At 38.4% G+C, this 15,781-nt stretch overlaps 1 protein-coding gene across 1 annotated transcript in view; it reads left to right on the plus strand.

The window, feature by feature from the left end:
• Vha55 (V-type proton ATPase subunit Vha55) overlaps positions 1-12,222 on the plus strand; it is a 54,639-nt gene extending 42,417 nt beyond the window's left edge. The window contains exons 6-8 of the mRNA XM_070100014.1: positions 2,760-2,948; positions 10,438-10,588; positions 10,790-12,222. Coding sequence (XP_069956115.1) covers positions 2,760-2,948; positions 10,438-10,588; positions 10,790-11,244 — 795 coding nt within the window. The 3' untranslated portion in view covers positions 11,245-12,222. The remainder of the gene's footprint in view (positions 1-2,759; positions 2,949-10,437; positions 10,589-10,789) is intronic.
• The last annotated feature ends 3,559 nt before the right edge of the window (positions 12,223-15,781 follow it).

A 15,781-nucleotide genomic window follows, 5' to 3' on the forward strand; every position in this document is an offset into this window, starting at 1 on the left:
CTATTCTGATAAACTTCAAGCTTTCAAAACTGGTCTAAAATATTTGCATGGAGGTTCAGATCATTGGAATGTGTATGAGTTAATATGTTAACTTTATTTTTGGCGCCGGGTCACCATCTGGAAAAGACCCAGGCCGGGACGTGTACCGGCGAATCGTTCAAGTACTTTATATGTTTTTTTAAATGATATATTGTTATTTTGGTGAAACAACTATATATATTTTTTCTGAGCAGATTAAATTTTTAATTGCTGATGCATCTTGTAAATGGAAGATACCATTTAGGTTTAAGCTTTGTAGTTGCAAATTTGCAGTTACAGGAAGGCCCCACTTATACGGCTGGTTAGGTTCCAGGCTACCGCCGTAAAGCGGAAACCGCCGTAAAGTGGAACACCCTTTTTTTCCACTTACAAATGCATACAAACACTAGATAACAAGTTTACACTAACATATATTAAGTTAGCAATAGAACCAGGCATCAAAAAACAAAAAAGTACAATACACACATAGTGCACTCATTACTTACCTTAAAATATTTAGTCTTAATCTAGGGTGAGACAAGTAGTATTTATTGTAAGAAATCAAGTGTGGTGTGTATGGTAGTCAGCCAGGCTACCATACCAGGCCACCCCACCCACACATACAATTCTATGATATTTAAGCATCCCAGAGCGATAAAATGTATATACAGTTCACTCATTACTTACCTTAAAATATAGGGTGAGATGAGTAGTATTTATTGTAAGAAATCAAGTGTGGTATGTATGGTAGTCAGCCGGGCTACCATACCAGGCCAACCCACCTACACATAATATTCTATTACATTTAAGCATCCCAGAGCGATAAAATGTATATACAGTTCACTCATTACTTACCTTAAAATATTTGTAGTCTTAATGTAGGGTCAAGAGTAAGTAAATGAGATAAAACGAATAAACGAGAGAGAGAAAGAATGAGTGCATGAGAGAGGACAGGCGCAGAGTTATGTAAACAAACCAGGCGAAGGTAAGTTTTGTAAATGAAGTGTACACGTCTGGTTTGTGTACAAGTTACATTGTGTACAGGTTGTCTCTACATTGATACGGTAGAATAAATAAAGAAGAACACTCCCATTCTCATGTAACATCATTTTGAGAAGAAATGATGCTCTGAGTGAAGGCAATGGAAATAAGTCACTCTGACTTTTTTGGGTTATCCTAGGTTCTCTACACATATGTTATGTATGATAATCTATGTAACTGTATTTGTGTATACCTGAATAAACTTACATACATACGAAAGGAATAATTTTCTACAGTTACCCCCAGTAACACATTTTCTCTTATGTTAGATTAGAGAAAATGTTATTCTTGGCATCACTTGTAAAAGTTATCTGGCTACCACATCTCATATTTGTTTATTTATTCTATTGTAGGGTGTATTTATCATCTTTTTATGTTATGTATCGTGTTTATTATATAATTTTGAAAAAATATCATGGATGGATTAATGAAAATGTGTATATTAACGTAATATACAACATTTAATGAGACTCTGTGATTATTATTATTAGCATTTCTAATATGGCGTCACTTGTGCAAGTCGTCTGCTACCACATCTCATATTTGTTTATTTATTCTATTGTGGGGTGTATTTATCATCTTTTTATGTTATGTATCGTGTTTATTATATAATTTTGAAAAAATATCATAGATGGATTAATGAAAATGTGTATTTAATGTAATATACGACATTTAAATGAGACTCAATGATTTTTATCATTACTAATATGACGTCTGGAGACAAGACTCTTACTGATTTTAATGTGTACCTGCACGCCAGCACAGTACGTAAGTTTGTTAAAGTATAGGTATACATATGTATAATTATCAGAGTATATATAAAATATGAAATAACTTTTAAAAACATTTGAAATTTTGGAGTTTCCAGACAAAATGGAGAGACTTAGTGCTTACTGAGCTCACGAAGAATGTAAACAAACAAGGTGGGGCGCGGTGACCGTATTAGGAAGTCAGGTGGGGGGAGCCGTATAGCGAGTTTTGGTCATAATTTGAAATGACCGTATTAGCGGAACGCCGTAAAGTGAAACGCCGTAAAGCGGGGCCCTGCTGTACTAACATAGTTAATAAACTTGGAGTTGTTAGATTCTGTGGGATAACTGGAGAATGCCTCTTTTGATTGGCTTCAAAGGTTAAACTCTGATGTATCTCTAATGATGAAAAGTTTAGTTTGATTTTGGGCCTTGTATGTACCTGCTTGCCAATTTTATAAAAAAATTGAGAAAATTGAATAGTACTACTGGGTTTCATGCTATATTTTTGTGAATGACTCGTCCAGTTGGCTTCAAACCTTCAGTGTTTGTGTGTGATACTGGGAGAAACTAATTGATTTTAAAGCTGATGTGTTTTAGTGTTTAGTTCAAATTGATTTTAGGTTGTACCAATTTGCCATTTTTATTGAAGAAATAAGTACATTACTTTCCATGCAATAAATTGTGAATGCCTTTTTTTTTTTTTCATTTGTTTTAAATTTTCACTGCTGATATTTGACTGCATTAGAAACTTGATACTCTGTATTATCCATTTTGCATGCATTAAAGTTGAGGGACCTGTGCTCATGGGAGTGAAACACAAAGTAATTAGTTTGTTGCTTTATTCATCAGTAAGGGTCAAAGAAAGTTGATGAAATTTTAATTTATTTAAAAACATTTTTTTCTTTATCAGTAATGTAATAGTGTGTACTCTTGTAATCAAATTTCTAGGACTTTGAAGAAAATGGCTCCATGGAGAATGTGTGCCTCTTCCTGAATCTTGCCAACGATCCAACCATTGAACGTATCATCACACCACGTCTTGCTCTGACTACAGCAGAGTATCTGGCTTACCAGTGTGAGAAACACGTCCTCATCATTCTTACTGACATGTCTTCATATGCTGAAGCTTTGCGTGAGGTGGGTTTGACTAATTTATTTTGTTTTGAAAAGTGTTGAACCTAACAACTGATATGCTTAGGTATAAAATCATCCATTTAGTTTTTCCATATTCATGTTGTACATTTAATTTCTTAAAAATTTGGAATACTGCTGCAGTGGTAGAGAAAAGAGAAATGTTTTTCAGTAATTTGTTTATTAGCATGAGTTACCCTTCCTCTCCCCAAAGAGGATTCTTAATGTTTGAAGCCACTTTTACAATTACTGTGCATTTACTTTGTGTAACTTTTATGCCTTGATGCCTACCCTGTAAATGTAACACAAATGTAACACATTACCAGAGTGCATATAAGCTTAATTTTTATGCTGCTGCTGCTGCTGTTGCTGCTGTATTGTCATATCTTGTCCTGTATTTTTTGACTTGCGAAATTATAATGATACGAATGTGAGAGTTATGATGATGGATTTTAGGGGACTTGAGCTAGAGTTCGTCATGGCCACGCTGGCTGGAGATTTATCTATAAAAACTTGCATTTGTGCCACAGTAGGACCCATGCTAACCTCCCTATGGTGTGAAAATATACCTAGTTGGATGAATCTTAGTGTAGCCAGCTGGCCTAGTGCTTATGTGCTGGCCTGGAGTTTTACCCATACAGTAGTCTGTACCATCTGTTCTTCTGATACCTATACTTGACAGTGATGATTTTTGCCCTTGAAAAATTCAGGTTACAGCTTTGTAAGCTCCCTCTCAGAGCCTGGACATCATTGCACTAGTGCCAGCCCTTTGGTAAAGGTGAGAAAGGCTATAGAATTGAAGAAAGAACTCGTAGCAGAGTACCAAAGTGGAGGAGGAAGAGAGAAGGGTGAATGTGCCTTCTTCAGTGATTCTATGATATGTATAATACTAAAGCAGCACGAGTCGATACAGGCTATAGCGCCAGCCAGTGATAAAGTGTAGTATTAACACTGTAGCAAGTAAGTTAAGCGATTAATCAATAGAAGGACAGCATGAACCTAACTCCTCCAGTGTTAGAGGTATATAGGGCTGCTGAGAACACCGCCGCCTCTGTTGGCCTTCACCACCACTATGTACGGCTTATGCTCTCAGTGGCCCTTATACATCCAACAACAACACACCACTCGTTATTAATATTGTTATTAATGTTAATAACGAGGGGTTATTACTCTTATTAATATTATTTATTATGTCTTATTAGACCAATTGTGGTAGATAAATAATCCGTAGAGTTGATATTAGTGTCATATTGAAGGACTATCTTGTCCTGTCTCCGAACAAACTCTGCCGCCCCCACAATTCCTGACATACGTAATGACATATTTTAAATGTGATTGGGTGGCTGGGGATTTGCAAATGTTTGAAGCCCGCGAAAGTGGAATTCGCGAATGTGGAGGGAGACCTGTACATTTATTACTTTATTTTATTAACACATCGGCCGAGTCCCACCAAGGCAGGGTGGCCCGAAAAAGAAACTTTCATCATTCACTCCATCACTTTCTTGCCAGAGTGGTGCTTTACACTGCAGTTTATAAAACTGCAACATTAACACCCCTCCTTCAGAGTGCAGACACTGTACTTCCCATCTCCAGGACTCAAGTCCGGCCTGCCGGTTTCCCTGAATCCCTTCATAAATGTTACTTTGTTCACACTCCAACAGCACGTCAGGTATTAAAAACTTAAAAGAAGTGATGTTAAATGTCTCTTGGGTCTGTTCTTTGTAGCAAATGTGTTACAGCTGTTGCTTAAATATTTCTTGTCTTTGATGATAACTGTTTATCATTGCTCTGGCTCTTGTCAAACTATAACTGGAGTGGAGTCAGACTGCTCAGTGACGCAACCTTCCTACCTCTTTAGCTTTGCACTCCAGACTGGTACCCTATTTTCCCTGCCTTGCAGTTTTGCCCCTATCATTTACCCTATCTATACCTAGCATAAGGATGTGAAGTTTTGCTGCGTAATGGTTGGAGAGACTCCTACTAAGTAGTTTTAAACATGGGGGGGCTTCTGCCCATGTAGTCTCTGGGACTTGCTCGTTTAACCCTTTCAGTGTCAGTCCCGTAGTACTATGGCTTTGAAGCCAGGGTCGGTCCCATAGTTCTACGCCATGAGCTCAGCTCACTCAGATAAACTGTGAGCAGTAAATTTGGGACTAGAGTGAATGGGTCTGTGCTGTAAATGTGCACCATATAAAAATTCCTGCAGCACGCAGTGCATAATGGGGGGAAAAAAAAGCTGTAACCATGTTTTTGGTTTAAAACAGCTACTGATGCTATTGGCTCTCGAGAAAACTGTTCCCAGATACATTAGGCACTTTGATGATCTGACGGTTTAATGCATGTTTTATGGAATGTCTGTCTTGCTATTGGTGCTAGCTATCTTGATTTCAAGACCCCAGGTTCATTTATGTCCTAAGGCCAACTAAATGTACTTGTTTGTATGCTGAATTGTCTATGTTCTTTGCCTGTTCCTTATTAAGTGCAGTCTAGAAAAAACTGCAAAATCTAGTAACAAAGTACTCTCTTGATTAAGCTCTTACTAACACTGATAGTATAGAACGAGTCTATTTTATTGACAGAAGCAAAATTTTTTTTTTTTTTTTTTTTTTTTTTTTTTTTTTTTTTTTTTTTTTTTTTTTTTTTTTTTTTTATACTCAGGATTCTCAAGGCCTTCATTTGTCTCCTGCCTTTCTTCAGCCATTCTTGTGAGGCAGGATCCATTATTGAGCATTGCCACAGGATGTTTACATAATTTTTTTTTAGATTTTGCTACTGAGGCAGCTTGTTGATTGTGAACCTATGTCCATCCTGTGAACAGTAGTGCAAAAGCACATGGATACACAAAAGTCCTGAAAATTAGGCACCAATTAGGTTAGCAGGAGTAAATCTGGATATTATCTAAAAGTCGTATTAATCTGTTGTAAGCAAATTTAAGGTATTTGCTTAATATGTATGGTATCTTATTTTCATTAATGTGATGCCTTAACATATCACATAAGTTACTTAGTTGTCTATCCCTGCATTCCTCAATAAGTGGACAGTCAATCACATACAGTGCTTGTCATTAAAGTGTGCCATATAGAAAGCACACAGTGTACTTCAATGTACAAAGAAATGCCCTATCCTATTAAGCTTGTTGATGAAGTGATGCTGGCCTTGCAACTCAGTGGAACATTTCAGGATTCCCTACAGCTACTGGCTGCATCATAAGTACATTCAGGGCTTGTGTTGTGGACTGCTTTCTGTTCATGGTTCTTGTGTGTGGTGTGATCTTGAGGGCCTAGTTTGTTGGTCATTTTTGCATTCGGTGAATTAATATGGGCAGGAGAAAGTTGCTGACACAAGACAATTGCAAAGATCATTAATTACTTAAGGCAGGAGTAGGAAACAGTGAGCATCCAGCAAGGATCTGGTTGTCAATTCCTCAACAGTTTTGATAATATGCCTTCACAAAAACATGCCCAAGAAAGCCTTGAAAAACATCCCCACTAATGTTAAATGTAATAACGTTTTGTATCTAGGAAATAGTGTGGACTGGAAACATTCTCAGCTGCACAGTGGTCACTTTATTTTCTCAAAGGACCATTACATAGAGGTTCCCATTGAAAATTTATAGGGCATGCTGACCCAGTTTTCAGGGAGTATGCTGACTTAATTTTCAATATCTCATTCAGCATCCTAATGTGGTTATTCTGTCTTCCTCTCTGAATGTCTCATTTGTATTCCATATTCTGACCTTGAAATTATCCCCCCCCCCCAAAAAAAAAAAAAAAAATAAAAAATAAATTTGGTAATTACAGAACATATTAGTAGAACATATAGTAGGTTGGTAGACAGCAACCACCCAGGGAGGTACTACTGTCCTGCCAAATGAGTGTAAAACGAAAGCCTGTAATTGTTTTACATGATGGTAGGATTGCTGATGTCTTTTGTCTGTCTCATAAATATGCAAGATTACAGGTATGTCTTGCTACTTCTACTTACACTTAGGTCACACTACACATACATGTACACATTTATTTATACACACTCGTCTGAATTTTCTTAGATTTTATCTTAATAGTTCTTGGTCTTATTACTTTTCCTTTTATATCCATGGGGAAGTGGAATAAAAATCTTTCCTCCGTAAGCCATGCGTGTTGTAAAAGTCAACTAAAATGCCGGGAACAATGGGCTAGTAACCCCTTTTCCTGTAAAGATTACTAAAAAGAATAAGAAGAAAATTGTCAAAATAGGAAGTCTGTGCGTGGATGTTGTGCAAATGATAAGAAAGAGATGATTGTGGATGTTATGAATGAGAAGAAGCTGGATGTCCTGGCTTTAAGTGAAACAAAGGTGAAGGGGGTGGGAGAGTTTCAATGGAGAGGAATAAATGGGATTAGGTCAGGGGTTTCAAATAGTTAGAGCTAAAGAAGGAGTAGCAATAATGTTGAAGGATAAGCTATGGCAGGAAAAGAGGGACTATAAATGTATTAATTCAAGGATTATGTGGAGTAAAATAAAGATTGTGAAAAGTGGGTTATAATAAGCGTGTATGCACCTGGAGAAGAGAGAAGTGTAGAGGAGAGAGAGAGATTTTGGGAAATGTTCAGTGAATGCGTGGGGAATTTTGAATCAAGTGTGAGAGTAATGGTGGTTGGGGATTTCAATGCTAAAGTGGGTAAAAATGTTATGGAGGGAGTAGTAGGTAAATTTGGGGTGCCAGGGGTAAATGTAAATGGGGAGCCTTTAATTGAGCTATGTGTAGAAAGAGATTTGGTAATAAGTAATACATATTTTATGAAAAAGAGGATAAATAAATATACAAGGTATGATGTAGCACGTAATGAAAGTAGTTTATTAGATTATGTATTGGTGGATAAAAGGTTGATGGGTAGGCTCCAGGATGTACATGTTTATAGAGGGGCAACTGATATGTCGGATCATTATTTAGTTGTAGCTACAGTTAGAGTAAGAGGTAGATGGGAAAAGAGGAAGGTGGAAACAACAAGTAAGAGGGAGGTGAAAGTGTATAAACTAAGGGAGGAGGAAGTTCGGGTGAGATATAAGCGACTATTGGCAGAAAGGTGGGCTAGTGCAAAGATGAGTAGTGGGGGGGTTGAAGAGGGTTGGAATAGTTTTAAAAAGGCAGTATTAGAATGTGGGGCAGAAGTTTGTGGTTATAGGAGGGTGGGGGCAGGTGGAAAGAGGAGTGATTGGTGGAATGATGAAGTAAAGGGTGTGATAAAAGAGAAAAAGGTAGCTTATGAGAGGTTTTTACAAAGCAGAAGTGTTATAAGAAGAGCAGAGTATATGGAGAGTAAAAGAAAGGTAAAGAGAGTGGTGAGAGAGTGCAAAAGGAGAGCAGATGATAGAGTGGGAGAGGCACTGTCAAGAAATTTTAATGAAAATAAGAAAAAATTTTGGAGTGAGTTAAACAAGTTAAGAAAGCCTAGGGAAAGTATTGATTTGTCAGTTAAAAACTGAGTAGGGGAGTTAGTAGATGGGGAGATGGAGGTATTAGGTAGATGGCGAGAATATTTTGAGGAACTTTTAAATGTTAAGGAAGACAGAGAGGCAGTAATTTCATGCACTGGTCAGGGAGGTATACCATCTTTTAGGAGTGAAGAAGAGCAGAATGTAAATGTGGGGGAGGTATGTGAGGCGTTACATAGAATGAAAGGGGGTAAAGCAGCTGGAACTGATGGGATCATGACAGAAATGTTAAAAGCAGGGGGGGGGGATAGTGTTGGAGTGGTTGGTACTTTTGTTTAATAAATGTATGAAAGAGGGGAAGGTACCTAGGGATTGGCGGAGAGCATGTATAGTCCCTTTATATAAAGGGAAAGGGGACAAAAGAGACTAAAAATTATAGAGGAATAAGTTTACTGAGTATACCAGGAAAAGTGTATGGTAGGGTTATAATTGAAAGAATTAGAGGTAAGACAGAATGTAGGATTGTGGATGAGCAAGGAGGTTTCAGAGTGGGTAGGGGATGTGTAGATCAAGTGTTTACATTGAAGCATATATGTGAACAGTATTTAGATAAAGGTAGGGAAATTTTTATTGCATTTATGGATTTAGAAAAGGCATATGATAGTGGATAGAGGAGCAATGTGGCAGATGTTGCAAGTATATGGAATAGGTGGTAAGTTATTAAATGCTGTAAATAGTTTTCATGAGGATAGTGAGGCTCAGGTTAGGGTGTGTAGAAGAGAGGGAGATTACTTCCCGGTAAAAGTAGGTCTTAGACAGGGATGTGTAATGTCACCATGGTTGTTTAATATATTTATAGATGGGGTTGTAAAGGAAGTAAATGCTAGGGTGTTCGGGAGAGGGGTGGGATTAAATTATGGGGAATCAAATTCAAAATGGGAATTAACAGTTACTTTTTGCTGATGATACTGTGCTTATGGGAGATTCTAAAGAAAAATTGCGAAGGTTAGTGGATGAGTTTGGGAATGTGTGTAAAGGTAGAAAGTTGAAAGTGAACATAGAAAAGAGTAAGGTGATGAGGGTATCAAATGATTTAGATAAAGAAAAATTGGATATCAAATTGGGGAGGAGTATGGAAGAAGTGAATATTTTCAGATACTTGGGAGTTGACGTGTCGGTGGATGGATTTATGAAGGATGAGGTTAATCATAGAATTGATGAGGGAAAAAAGGTGAGTGGTGCGTTGAGGTATATGTGGAGTCAAAAAACGATATCTATGGAGGCAAAGAAGGGAATGTATGAAAGTATAGTAGTACCAACACACTTATATGGGTGTGAAGCTTGGGTAGTAAATGCAGCAGCAAGGAGACGGTTGGAGGCAGTGGAGATGTCCTGTTTAAGGGCAATGTGTGGTGTAAATATTATGCAGAAAATTCGGAGAGTGGAAATTAGGAAAAGGTGTGTAGTTAATAAAAGTATTAGAGGGCAGAAGAGGGGTTGTTGAGGTGGTTTGGTCATTTAGAGAGAATGGATCAAAGTAGAATGACATGGAAAGCATATAAATCTATAGGGGAAGGAAGGCGGGGTAGGGGTCGTCCTCGAAAGGGTTGGAGAGAGGGGGTAAAGGAGGTTTTGTGGGCAAGGGGCTTGGACATCCAGCAAGCGTGCGTGAGCGTATTAGATAGGAGTGAATGGAGACGAATGGTACTTGGGACCTGACGATCTGTTGGAGTGTGAGCAGGGTAATATTTAGTGAAGGGATTCATGGAAACCGGTTATTTTCATATAGTCGGACTCGAGTCCTGGAAATGGAAAGTACAATGCCTACACTTTAAAGGAGGGGTTTGGGATATTGGCAGTTTGAAGGGATATGTTGTGTATCTTTATACGTATATGCTTCTAAACTGTTGTATTCTGAGCACCTCTGCAAAAACAGTGATAATGTGTGAGTGTGGTGAAAGTGTTGAATGATGATGAAAGTATTTTCTTTTTGGGAATTTTCTTTCTTTTTTGGGTCACCCTGCCTCGGTGGGAGATGGCCGACTTGTTGAAAAAAAAAAAAAAAATTTCTTCATTTTAGGTATCTGCAGCCAGAGAGGAAGTGCCAGGTCGTCGTGGTTTCCCTGGTTACATGTACACCGATTTAGCCACTATTTATGAACGTGCTGGCAGAGTAGAGGGACGACAAGGTTCCATCACGCAAATTCCTATTCTTACTATGCCTAATGATGGTAAGAATTTAGTTAATTTTTTTTTTCTTTTTATTACTCCATGTCTTTATTTTTGTTTATGCATTCTGTTGATTAAAGGTTGCTGTTTCTTATGAAATGATTACAGATATACTGTAATATGATATACTGTACTCCACTTTTGATTTAAAAAAAAAGTTGCAGTTGTGGGGAATAACATAGTAAAATGCTTTCTTTTTACAGATATTACTCATCCCATTCCTGATCTCACGGGTTACATCACAGAAGGTCAGATTTATGTTGAGCGTCAGTTGCACAATCGTCAAATTTATCCACCTATCAATGTACTACCATCACTATCTCGACTTATGAAGTCTGCTATTGGTGAGGGAATGACACGTAAGGATCATTCTGACGTCTCCAACCAGCTATATGCTTGTTATGCCATTGGCAAAGATCTTCAGGCCATGAAGGCTGTGGTGGGTGAAGAGGCTCTTACCTCTGATGATTTACTTTATCTAGAGTTTCTTGGAAAGTTTGAGAAGTCGTTCATCTCTCAAGGATCGTATATGAAGCGCACTGTCTTTGAGTCTCTGGACATTGGATGGCAGTTGCTTCGTATCTTCCCCAAAGAAATGCTCAAGCGTATCCCAGCCTCTACTCTTGCAGAGTTCTACCCACGAGACCGACCACAGTAGTGTGTATATATCTCCAGGTGATTATAAACTTGGTAATTATATTTTATCAGGGAATGGTTGTAAATTTGTGAAAAATAGGTTATTGTTATCATTGTTTATGGATTTTACAAAATGTCACATAAATCATGTTTTAAGGTAAATGTTAGCTGTATTTATCAAATATGATCAAGATAGAAATAATTTGTAAAGAATTTATCAGGTTATTTTTGGAACCATATATTTTTTAAAGGCTAACCCATAAGTTTTCATTTTTATAATGGTTCTCATTTTTAATCATGATAGGATTTGTTGTATAGTAAGATGTTGAAAATATTGATAGATTGATTGTGCATTGAGCCATAACTAGTGTGCATGACAAGACAATAAACATCCATGACTTTAACTATTGGTTAATTTTAATTGAAATGTTGGCAACAAAGGCCTGATAAATGAAATTAAAAGAAATATTCCAGGGATCTTTTTTCCATGCTTTTTTTATTGCAATTTTTTCAGCATAATAAGGAAAAACATGGAGATACATAAGTAATGTTTTTAAATAGAAAATCACATGGTACCCACCATTGAGGCTGACAGAACAAACTTCAAACATATTGAGTTGATAGCTTTTGTAAGTATATTCCTGTAGGTTGTAAACATTTTTCTTAATATGCTGTTGTTACTTAGCACAACTTGGTGCAGTTGTTGTATATATTAGTGGAGCAGTTGTGTTGTATGCATAAAGACTAGGTGATAGAGGTTTCCAACCTACAGGGAATCACAGGTGACACACATTGACACATTCCAGGAACTGACCACAGCTGCTCTTATTTACATAAGAGATTATGCTTTTAATTTATTATCTTTTTTTGTGTTTACCTTGTGTATAATATGTGGAGAAAATTTAGAGAAATGTAGTGTATCTTTGGTCTGGATTAGAGCAGTGTTGTAAAGTTGTGGAAATAATAACTGGAATTCCGTCTAATAAAATGTATAATAGTTTTTGGCAATTTTAATTACTCTATCTTGTCCTACACATGATGTAATTTTTTTTTATTTTAGCATAAACATGTCAGTATTGCAAGCTGTATTAAACTGGGTACATTATGGATGGTTCAAAAATACAGTAATGCATGGACTCCCTTTGAGTAAAAATAGACTTCTGTAATGCATTTACAAATAGCAATAAATAATTGTAGAGTAAATGTCTGTGAAAGACAAGTAAAAATATTGTAACTGAGTTGCAAGATAAAATATTTTTTAAAAGCACTTCAAGCAGGAGGAGGAGCAATTTTGAATTAACATTTACTTAATTTTCTGTGGATTAAATTTTTTACCAGATGACTGAATACAGTAAAATACTACAATGCTATGCCTTGGTTTCTTGTACTCTGAAGTGTTTGTGAAAAGTGAAGGAAGGATGGGGGTAACCTTCCTCTTTTGCATCTTTACTTCATTGTTTCCTGCTAATATTCCTCCAGGAAAGTACTTTGATGCCAATAAGCTGCTCTTAATCTAACTGGACCTATTCCTTTCCTTGGATCAAACCTGATTGCCTCTCATTTATCCCAGGGGCAGTATAATCCCTATTGTCTTAGCATTCCTATGCATGCAGTAATAATAGTCTAATAATACTCTGATTTACAAGGAGTTACCCACAAAGAAAATAACACGCTCCTCTGGCAAGCATTTTAATACAGTGGACCCTTGGTTATCGGCCATAAACCATTCCAGATGGTCGGCCTAAAACCGAAATGGCCTAAAATTGAAATATTTCCCTGGAAATAGGAAGTACAATGCCTGCACTTTAAAGGAGGAGTTTTGGGATATTGGCAGTTTGGAGGGATATGTTGTGTATCTTTATATGTGTATGCTTCTAGACTGTTGTATTCTGAGCACCTCTGCAAAAACCGTGATAATGTGTGAGTGTGGTGAAAGTGTTGAATGATGAAAGTATTTTCTTTTTGGGGATTTTCTTTCTTTTTTGGGTCACCCTGCCTCGGTGGGAGACGGCCAACTTGTTGAAAAAAAACAAAACAAAAAAAAAACAATCCATTCCAGACATTCAAAAATATTAACAAAAAATACATTTTTTAAAGATTAATTATAGTTTTACACAAAACAATGAACTAAATAAAATAAACATTTAAATCACTATTACATACTTTTATTGAAGACTTGTTGGCTTATGGAAGACAGGAGGAGAGAGGGAGGATTGATTGTTCGGAAGGTGAATCCCCCTCCATAAGGACTTTAGGTATCAAAGCCCCCCTCTGGGGTTACTTCCCTCCCTGCCTTCCTCCTACACTCCCTGCTACACTTCCTCCATGCTACACTTCCTGAATGCCGGCTACACTCCCTGCCTCCCACATTCTCTTTCCCTGCTACACTTCCTGCCTCTCTTCCACACTCCCAGTTTCCCTGCTACACTCCCAGCTTCCCTTCCACACTCCGTTTCCCTGCTCCACTCCCTGCCTCCATTTTGCTGCTTCACTCCGTTTCCCTGCTACACTCCCTCCCTTCCACACTCCTTGTTTCCTGGTACACTCCCTGCCTCCCTTCCATATTCCCTGTTTCTCTGCTATACTCCCTGCCTCCTTTCCACAGCATGTGTAAAGAACCTAGGATAATCCAAGTCAGTGACTTATTTCCATTGGGGTCCTGCCTCCCTACTACACACACTGCCTGTCTGCTACACTCCCTGCCTGCCTACTACACTTCCTGCTAAACTCCTTTTCACAACATTAGCTTCCTTAATGTTTGGATGAATGAGCAGAAGTGTCCTCGCTCGCCCAGAGAGACGGCCAGACCGACTTACAAACACGCGAGCGGCTGGCGGGCAGGTGGGTTGATGTGTCTCATGGCCAATAAGCGAAATAACGGCCAATAACCGGAAGCCGAGAAACCAGCCAATAACCTATTTGGCTGATAAACCATACCACGGGCGGGGATAGAACCCGCGATCAGTCTCAAAACATCAGACCGTCGCGTTAGCCACTGGACCAACTAGCCACAATAAGATTCGTCCAACTAGGTATATTTCTACACCATAGGAAAGTTAGCATAGGCACCACTGTGACCACAAATGCAAGTTTTTACAGACGAATCTCCAGCTAGTGTGGCCGTGACGAACTCTAGCTCAAGTCCCCTCAAAGCCGTCAACATGACTCGCGAAGGAAATAAATGGTATAAAATACCGACAATGGAAATATAAACACACATGCAGTATAATGTGATCCTTTATCGACAACGTATTGCCCACACAGTGGACTTTTTCAAGTCGCAAACAGATCTACCTGGGTGGAAGGTACGCAAGTATTTATGGTCAGGTTCAGAATGTTGGGTCAGGTTCAGAATGTTGGGTCAGATGCAGCATTCTCCACGTGACTCAACATTCTGAACCTGACTATAAATACTCGTGTACCTTCCACCCAGGTAGATCTGTTTGTGACTTGAAAAAGTCCACTGTGTGGGCAAAACGTTGTCAATAAAGGATCACATTATACTGCATGTGTGTTTATATTTCCATGACTCATGAAACTGTAATGACACGATTGCAAACAAACCATACCTCGGGTGGGGATAGAACCCGCGATCAGAGTGTCTCAAAACTCCAGACCGTCGTGTTAGCCACTGAACCAGCTAGCCACAATAAGATTCGTCCAACTAGGTATATTTCTACACCATAGGCCCCTCAAGGAAGGTTCCTTGATGTTGGTGAGGGGCTCTTGATTTAGGGAATTGGATCTGTGCTCCAGTTCCCCAAATTAAGCCTGAATGCCTTCCACATCCCCCCCCAGGCGCTGTATAATCCTCCGGGTTTAGCGCTTCCCCCTTGATTGTAATAATAATAATAATCTACACCATAGGAAGGTTAGCATAGGCGCCACTGTGACCACAAATGCCTGAGAATGGAACTTAACGAGCTTTATTCGAGCAAGAAAAGGGTAACTCAAATTTCTTGGAAGAGCGTTTCACTAGTATCAAGTTACAACCATGAAGGAATAATATCTGGCAAAACAAAAGGGCAATATGTAATGCAGGAAACAAAATATTATGTAAAATTGGTCTATATTGGATGGCTTTTGCACATTCCAATAAAGACCCATGAAGTTCCTGATATTTACCTTGTGTGCAGCCAATCTCTGATGATTCCATCATGAACTCTTGTGTAATCTGGAGTGTTACACATTAGCTGCTCCTAGGCATACTGAAAGCTTGTTGACTTGGGTGGAGGGTCTGTGAGCACCTCTGGTCTTCAGATGCATGTTAGAATTGATGAATTAGCTAAGTTATATGCATTCAAAAGGAGTAGATGACAATCTTGGGCTGTAAGTTTGAAAATAATACAAAAAGAACTTCAACTGAACTTTACTGACCTACCTAAGACTCAGGGAGATTGACACCGATCAGTCCATCTATCATTATTCTATTGTGCAGGGCCCCTCAAGGAAGGTTCCTTGATGTTGGTGAGGGGCTCTTGATTTAGGGAATTGGATCTGTGCTCCAGTTCCCCGAATTAAGCCTGAATGCCTTCCACATCCCCCCCAGGCGCTGTATA

Source organism: Cherax quadricarinatus, chromosome 71, assembly GCF_038502225.1.
Source record: "Cherax quadricarinatus isolate ZL_2023a chromosome 71, ASM3850222v1, whole genome shotgun sequence".
Lineage (NCBI taxonomy): Eukaryota > Metazoa > Arthropoda > Malacostraca > Decapoda > Parastacidae > Cherax > Cherax quadricarinatus.